General features: G+C 45.7%; 1 protein-coding gene across 3 annotated transcripts in view; it reads left to right on the top strand.

Moving 5' to 3' along the window:
* LOC311114581 (lysosomal proton-coupled steroid conjugate and bile acid symporter SLC46A3-like) overlaps window positions 1-7,696 on the top strand; it is a 33,866-nt gene extending 26,170 nt beyond the window's left edge. For 2 of the 3 annotated variants that reach the window (XM_084189822.1, XM_084189821.1), the window contains exon 7: window positions 3,753-7,696. In XM_084189822.1, the coding sequence (XP_084045948.1) occupies window positions 3,753-3,867 (115 nt within the window). In that variant the 3' untranslated portion in view covers window positions 3,868-7,696. The remainder of the gene's footprint in view (window positions 1-3,752) is intronic. The other variant, XR_014611132.1, reaches the window with a different exon arrangement.
* Window positions 7,697-9,577: the final 1,881 nt, after the last annotated feature.

The following is a 9,577-nucleotide window of genomic DNA, read 5'->3' on the forward strand; positions in this document are numbered from 1 at the left end:
CACTACTCCTTCACTACCCCCTCACTATCCCCTCACCATCCCCTCACTATCCCCTCACTATCCCCTCACTACTCCTTCACTACCCCCTCACTATCCCCTCACCATCCCCTCACTATCCCCTCACTATCCCCTCACTATCCCCTCACTATCCCCTCACTCTCATCTCACTATGCCCTCACTACTCCTTCACTCTCCCCTCACTCTCCCCTCACTATCCCCTCACTACTCTCTCACTATCCCCTCACTATACCCTCACTATCCCCTCACTCTCCCCTCACTACTCCTTCACTATCCCCTCACTATCCTCTCACTATGCCCTCACTATGCCCTCACTACTCCTTCACTCTCCCCTCACTATCCCCTCACTATCCCTTCACTATCCCCTCACCATCCCCTCACTATCCCCTCACTATCCCCTCACTCTCCCCTCACTACTCCTCACTATCCCCTCACTACTCCTTCACTATCCCCTCACTATCCCCTCACTCTCCCCTCACTACTCCTTCACTATCCCCTCACTATCCCCTCACTCTCCCCTCACTATCCCCTCACTATCCCCTCACACTCCTTCACTACCACCCCTCACTATCCCACTCACCAACCCCACACTATCCCCTCACTACCCCTCACTACACAACCCTACACCCCCTCACTATCCCCACCACACCCACTACCCCTCACTATCCCCTCACACCCCTCACTATCCCCTCACTACTCATCACTATCCCCTCACCATCCCCCACTACCCTCACTATCCCCTCACTACCTCACTACCCCCTCACTATCCCCTCACCATCCCCTCACTATCCCCTCACATCCCCCTCACTATCCCTCACAACCCCACCCTCACCTCATCCACAATCCCTCACCATCCCCTCACTATCCCCCTCACTATCCCCACACTACCCCCTCACTATCCCCTCACAACCCCACACATCCCCTCACTATCCCCTCACTACTCATTCACTATCCCCTCACCATCCCCTCACTACTCCTTCACTACCCCCTCACTATCCCCTCACCACCCCTCACTATCCCCACACTATCCCTCACTATCACCCTCACTATCCCCTCACTATCCCTCACTCACATCACACTATGCCTCACCTACTCCTCACTCTCCCCTCACTCTCCCCACACAACCCCCTCACTACTCACTCACTATCCCCTCACTATACCCACTCACTATCCCCTCACCTCTCCCCTCACTACTCCTTCACTATCCCCTCACTATCCTCTCACTATGCCTCACTATCCCTCACTACTCCTCACACTCCCACCACACATCCCCTCACTATCCCATCACTATCCCCCTCACCATCACCCTCACTATCCCCACACAATCCCCTCACACTCCCCCTCACAACTCCACACATCCCCTCACTACACCTTCACTAACCCCACACAATCCCCACACTCACCCCACACTACTCCTTCACAATCCCACTCACTATCCCCTCACTCTCCCCACACTATCCCCTCACTATCCCCTCACTACTCCCTCACTACCCCCACACTATCCCCTCACCATCCCACACTATCCCCACACATCCCCTCACCAACTCCTTCACTACCCCACACTACCCCACACTATCCCCTCACTATCCCCCTCACTAACCCCTCACTAACCCCTCACCTACTCATTCACAATCCCCACACCATCCCCACACTATCCCTTCACTATCCCCTCACTACTCCTTCACAACCCCCCCTCACTATCCCCTCACCATCCCCCACACTATCCCCACACATCCCCTCCTATCCCCACACTATCACCCACACTCACAACTCACTATCCCTCACTACTCCTTCACACTCCCCTCACTCACCCCCTCACTATCCCCTCACTACTCCCTCAAATCCCCACACTATACCCTCACTATCCCTCCACTCTCACCCTCACTACCCTTCACTATCCCCTCACTATCCCCTCACACTCCTCATCACTATGCCCTCACTACCCTACACTCTCCCCTCACTATCCCCTCACTATCCCCTCCACTATCCCTCACAATCCCCTCACCATCCCCTCACTATCCCCTCACTATCCCCTCACTCACCCTCACTACTCCTCACTATCCCCTCACTACTCCTTCACTATCCCCTCACTATCCCCTCACTCTCCCCTCACTACTCCTTCACTATCCCCTCACTATCCCCTCACTCTCCCCTCACTATCCCCTCACTATCCCCTCACTATCCCCTCACTCTCCCCTGACTATCCCCTCACTATCCCCTCACTATCCCCTCACTCTCCTCTCACTATGCCCTCACTATGCCCTCACTACTCCTTCACTCTCCCCTCACTATCCCCTCATTATCCCTTCACTATCCCCTCACCATCCCCTCACTATGCCCTCACTATCCCCTCACTACTCTTTCACTACCCCCTCACTATCCCCTCACTCTCCCCTCACTATCCCCTCACTATCCCCTCACTATCCCCTCACTACTCCTTCACTACCCCCTCACTATCCCCTCACCATCCCCTCACTATCCCCTCACTATCCCCTCACCATCCCCTCACTCTCCCCTCACTATCCCCTCACTATCCCCTCACTATCCCCTCACTATCCCCTCACTCTCCTCTCACTATGCCCTCACTATGCCCTCACTACTCCTTCACTCTCCCCTCACTATCCCCTCACTATCCCCTCACTATCCCTTCACTATCCCCTCACCATCCCCTCACTATGCCCTCACTATCCCCTCACTACTCCTTCACTACCCCCTCACTATCCCCTCACTATCCCCTCACTATCCCCTCACTACTCCTTTACTACCCCCTCACTATCCCCTCACCATCCCCTCACTATCCCCTCACTATCCCCTCACTCTCCCCTCACTACTCCTTCACTATCCCCTCACTATCCCCTCACTACTCCTTCACTATCCCCTCACTATCCCCTCACTATGTCCTCACTCTCCCCTCACTACTCCTTCACTATCCCCTCACCATCCCCTCACTATCCCCTCACTCTCCCCTCACTATCCCCTCACTATCCCCTCACTATCCCCTCACTACTCCTTCACTCTCCCCTCACTATCCCCTCACTCTCCCCTCACTATCCCCTCACTATCCCCTCACTACTCCTTCACTACCCCCTCACTATCCCCTCACCATCCCCTCACTATCCCCTCACTATCCCCTCACTACTCCTTCACTACCCCCTCACTATCCCCTCACCATCCCCTCACTATCCCCTCACTCTCCCCTCACTATCCCCTCACTATCCCCTCACTATCCCCTCACTATCCCCTCACTCTCCTCTCACTATGCCCTCACTACTCCTTCACTCTCCCCTCACTATCCCCTCACTATCCCCTCACTACTCCTTCACTACCCCCTCACTATCCCCTCACTCTCCCCTCACTCTCCCCTCACTATCCCCTCACCATCCCCTCACTCTCCCCTCACTATCCCCTCCATATCCCCTCCATATCCCCTCACTATCCCCTCACTATCCCCTCATTTCCTTATTAATTTTCTATTCTTGTCTTACTTTTTAACTCTGCATTGTTGGTTAAGGGCTTGTCAGGAAGCATTTCATGGTAAGGTCTACACCTGTTGTATTTGGCGCATGTGACAAATAAAATGTGATTTGATTTGTCTCTCTCTCTCTCTCTCTCTCTCTCTCTCTCTCTCTCTCTCTCTCTCTCTCTCTCTCTCTCTCTCTCTCTGTCTCTCTCTCTGTCTGTCTGTCTGTCTGTCTGTCTGTCTCTCTGTGTCCGTCCGTCCGTCCGTCCTCCAGGGGTGTGAGGCTGCTGGGAGTGGAAGAAGGTAAAGAGGCCAAGGAGGTGGAGGCCCTCATCCCAGGAGAGGAAGGTCTCGCTGGGGACGAGAACGACAATCCTCCCCTCACCTGAGACTGGAGGCTGGAGGCCGGATAGGGAAGACTGGAAACCCTGGTGCACTTTGTATTGTAGTCTCTTTTCTCTCTCTGTGTCAGGGTCTAAAGCCCTCGGAGAGATAGATTCCCTCAGGTGAACTGCTCTGCTATAAAGCCCTTTAGGAAATGTCCAATTCAGCACTTACGTCATCTACTCACCACCTTGGAAGCACTTTATCCTGTGTGGCTGCGCTGGGGTGGCTATAGTCTTAATTAATGCATTTCTAGGTCAAGAAAGAGTATACCGTTTTAGCAAAGGAAATTAAAGTTATGTTTCTAAAATGTCTTCAGTAGTATAATATAATAAGAGAAACAGGTTTCAAACATCCTCGACGATCAGAGCTCAGAACTGTTCCCTTCAAAAGGAAACTCTAAATGTGTGACAGGTAGCGGGCTCACCTTTTTAGTATGAAGCGGAAACATTTGAAAGGAAATACAATGTGTGAATATGTGCCATGTGTAACTATGTTTAAAAAAAAGTCTATGTTTTCAGGGCTATTCAACTCTTACACTACGAGGTCCTGATTCCTGCTGGTTTTCTGTTCTACCTGATAATTATTGCACCCACCTGGTGTCCCAGGTCTAAATCAGTCCCTGATTAGAGGGGGGGCTATGGGAGAAAAGCAGAGGAACTGGCTTCCAGGTCCAGAGTTGAGTTTGAGGGCCCTACTGTATATAGTGCACTACTTTTGACCTGAACCCTGTGGGCTCTGGTCAAAAGTAGTGCACTATATAGGGAATATGGTACCATTTAGGGCACACAAATATGTTTTGGTTTGGTTTGATTTTCCTAGCTCCTGTACTCGGGGTCATTTCTCCATAAACTTTTTTTGAATCACTGGTATGACCTCTAAAGGTTTTGTGTGAAATATGAAACATTGCTTCCATATGCACCTCACACAGCAATAACTATAGAACATGTGTCCAGAATTATATAGAGGATACATGAATAACTGATCATCCAATCACTCACTCATCATGGTGGAATAATAAGATCATCCTATCACTCATCATGGTGGAATAATAAGATCATCCTATCACTCATTATGGTGGAATAATAAGATCATCCTATCACTCATCATGGTGGAATAATAAGATCATCCTATCACTCATCATGGTGGAATAATAAGATCATCCTATCACTCATCATGGTGGAATAATAAGATCATCCTATCACTCATCATGGTGTAATAGTAAGATCATCCTATCACTCATCATGGTGGAATAATAAGATCATCCTATCACTCATCATGGTGGAATAATAAGATCATCCTATCACTCATCATGGTGGAATAATAAGATCATCCTATCACTCATCATGGTGGAATAATAAGACCATCCTATCACTCATTATGGTGGAATAATAAGATCATCCTATCACTCATCATGGTGGAATAATAATACCATCCTATCACTCATCATGGTGGAATAATAAGATCATCCTATCACTCATCATGGTGGAATAATAAGATCATCCTATCACTCATCATGGTGGAATAATAAGACCATCCTATCACTCATTATGGTGGAATAATAAGATCATCCTATCACTCATCATGGTGGAATAATAAGATCATCCTATCACTCATCATGGTGGAATAATAAGACCATCCTATCACTCATTATGGTGGAATAATAAGATCATCCTATCACTCATCATGGTGGAATAATAAGATCATCCTATCACTCATTATGGTGGAATAATAAGATCATCCTATCACTGATCATGGTGGAATAATAAGATCATCCTATCACTCATCATGGTGGAATAATAAGATCATCCTATCACTCATCATGGTGGAATAATAAGACCATCCTATCACTCATCATGGTGGAATAATAAGACCATCCTATCACTCATCATGGTGGAATAATAAGATCATCCAATCACTCACTCATCATGGTGGAATAATAAGATCATCCTATCACTCATTATGGTGGAATAATAAGATCATCCTATCACTCATCATGGTGGAATAATAAGATCATCCTATCACTCATTATGGTGGAATAATAAGATCATCCTATCACTCATCATGGTGGAATAATAAGATCATCCTATCACTCATCATGGTGGAATAATAAGATCATCCTATCACTCATCATGGTGGAATAATAAGATCATCCTATCACTCATCATGGTGGAATAATAAGATCATCCTATCACTCATCATGGTGGAATAATAAGATCATCCTATCACTCATCATGGTGGAATAATAAGATCATCCTATCACTCATCATGGTGGAATAATAAGATCATCCTATCACTCATCATGGTGGAATAATAAGATCATCCTATCACTCATCATGGTGGAATAATAAGATCATCCTATCACTCATCATGGTGGAATAATAAGATCATCCTATCACTCATCATGGTGGAATAATAAGATCATCCTATCACTCATCATGGTGGAATAATAAGATCATCCTATCACTGATCATGGTGGAATAATAAGATCATCCTATCACTGATCATGGTGGAATAATAAGATCATCCTATCACTCATCATGGTGGAATAATAAGATCATCCTATCACTCATCATGGTGGAATAATAAGATCATCCTATCACTCATCATGGTGGAATAATAAGATCATCCTATCACTGATCATGGTGGAATAATAAGACCATCCTATCACGCATCATGGTGGAATAATAAGATCATCCTATCACTGATCATGGTGGAATAATAAGACCATCCTATCACGCATCATGGTGTAATAGTACGTTTTGTTGTGATGTACAGGTTAAATAGTGCAGGCTAACCCATCCATATCAATGCAGAAGGGAAATTAGCTAATTGATTGTTGCATTTTAAGTACATGCAATTACTCAGATTCCTAGAACTCCTTGTGAAGTAAAAGTCAAATTGGTGAAAGGAATATTGGTCAGATATCTAACAAAGTGAAAGGAGTATTGGTCAGATATCTTAACAGAATATTGGTCAGATATCTAACAAAGTGAAAGGAGTATTGGTCAGATATCTTAACTGAATATTGGTCAGATATCTAACAAAGTGAAAGGAGTATTGGTCAGATATCTAACTAACAGAAAGTAATAGCAAACAGCAGTAGTCTGTGTACTAGGGAGTTTCAAGTGTCTATGCACTACTGTTAGCAGGTTTACGGTAGGCTAGTGTCTATGCACTACTGTTAGCAGGTTTACGGTAGGCTAGTGTCTATGCACTACTGTTAGCAGGTTTACGGTAGGCTAGCCTCCTCCTGCACAGATGGGTACTGTATGGGTATGCACTACTGTTAGCAGGTTTACGGTAGGCTAGCCTCCTTCTGCACAGATGGGTACTGTATGGGTATGCACTACTGTTAGCAGGTTTACGGTAGGCTAGCCTCCTTCTGCACAGATGGGTACTGTATGGGTCATACCGTGCGTTCCACCTACCCCCTTGTAACAACTTGGTACAAGCACTTTCTCAATGTTGCCTCACAGAAACACAACATGATAGACTTGTATAGGCGTTCAAGGAAACACACGTTCTGTCTGGCCTATGTAATGCATTCTGTCTGGACTATGTAATGACTTGTTAGCCTCCCCAGTGAGCCAAATTGGTTGAAAATACCAGTTTTGCTCACCATGCGGGTCCCAGATCTGTTTGTGCTCTTTCCAACTCCATTGCTGTCATTGTCAAGCCAAATAATGGCTTCGGCGTGACAGTGACTGACAAGGAGTTGGCATGATGGTACAAACAGATCTGTCTCTCAGGCTTATGACTCGATGTTGTTGAGTTAAACTGAACAGATCTGTCTCTCAGGCTTATGACTCGATGTTGTTGAGTTAAACTGAACAGATCTGTCTCTCAGGCTTTATGACTCGATGTTGTTGAGTTAAACTGAACAGATCTGTCTCTCAGGCTTTATGACTCGATGTTGTTGAGTTAAACTGAACAGATCTGTCTCTCAGGGCTTATGACTCGATGTTGTTGAGTTAAACTGAACAGATCTGTCTCTCAGGCTTATGACTCGATGTTGTTGAGTTAAACTGAACAGATCTGTCTCTCAGGCTTATGACTCGATGTTGTTGAGTTAAACTGAACAGATCTGTCTCTCAGGCTTTATGACTCGATGTTGTTGAGTTAAACTGAACAGATCTGTCTCTCAGGGCTTATGACTCGATGTTGTTGAGTTAAACTGAACAGATCTGTCTCTCAGGCTCATGACTCGATGTTGTTGAGTTAAACTTCACTGTTACACAGTAGTTTACCTCCATTTAAAGATTGATTAACCACAACGATCAATAACTGAGAAATGATCAACTGATCATGTGAAAACCAGCATAGTCAAATGGATACAAAGGACAGTATTGGGAAATACTTCTTTATGTACAAAATGTTAATTTGAGCCATTGCATGTGTGCTGTTTTTTTTTTAACAGTAACTTAAGAACGCCCCAAATGTTTTGTGTAACTGGAAGAAAGAATAAATAAATAAAAGTTTGATTAAACAATAAAGATGTGTCTACAACGTCTGACGGACTTTATGAAAGTGTACGTCTGTCATTTCTCTTCAGTTGTTTTCTGACAACTAAACATTGATGTGGCTGGATTGCAATATTTGCTTTCATGGGTTTTGCTTTTCTAGAAACCAGCGTGTAATGTCTATAGTACCACCAGGTGTCACTCTTGGTTTAGGATGTAGCCCCCACACAGCCAATACATTTTTACATTTACATTTTAGCCATTTAGCAGACGCTCTTATCCAGAGCGACTTACAGTTAGTGAGTGCATACATTTTCATACTGCCCCCCCCCCGTGGGAATCGAACCCACAACCCTGGCGTTGCAAACGCCATGCTCTACCAACTGAGCTACATCCCTGCCGGCCCTTCCCTCCCCTACCCTGGACGACGCTGGGCCAATTGTGCGCCGCCACATGGGTCTCCCGGTCGTGGCCGGCTACGACAGAGCCTGGATTACTGCCCAGTACCCACCTGATATAAGCCCTGGCCATATTTAGTCAGAGATACTCTATGTAATGACGAGATGGTCTTGTCTCTGCCTTAACAATGTGGATCGTTGTCCACAAACTCGGAAACGGCGAGCTCTCAAGTTCTTCCTTATTCCTCTTTTTGGATTGGTAGATACCCTTATTTGAATACTTCTTTGAATATTCGATTAGGGGTGTTGTCGTCAACCGCCTGAATTCTATAGCGAAGGTATTTCAAATTCATCGAGAAGGGAAGTGAGAACCAACTACAACTTCTTGGAGAGATTAAGTCAGTCGTTTTAATTAGAAGTCATTTAACAGCAAAGTCAGCTAAATATAGGTTGTCATTTTTTTTGTTGTCAATGTTATTTTTTCCAGAGGAAGTAGCTATTGTCGCTTGGTAACTGTCTGTTGTCAGAGAGGAAGAGTTGTTGACGAAAAATAACAATGTTAGCTAACTATATAGCTTATTCCCCAATGCACAATAAATAGTTGCTACTAGCAGTCAGTACAGCTGCTGTATGTCGGTGGGGTTGGACACGTTTTACACTAGCTACAAGTAAAAACATTAGGTCAGAAAGTTTCCATCCACCGGTTGATGGCTGTTGCTGTTTAGAGAGAACTCATGAATATGCACCGACCTTCTCGAATTTCAACAGGGACAACGCCGATATAACGTATTTTTTTTTTCCTTCTCAAAGTTACCAGGATGTCACATGCATCACACTTATTCAATCAAAAAAAA

Source organism: Coregonus lavaretus (assembly GCF_964263955.1).
Source record: "Coregonus lavaretus genome assembly, contig: HAP1_SCAFFOLD_251, whole genome shotgun sequence".
Taxonomy (NCBI): Eukaryota; Metazoa; Chordata; class Actinopteri; order Salmoniformes; family Salmonidae; genus Coregonus; species Coregonus lavaretus.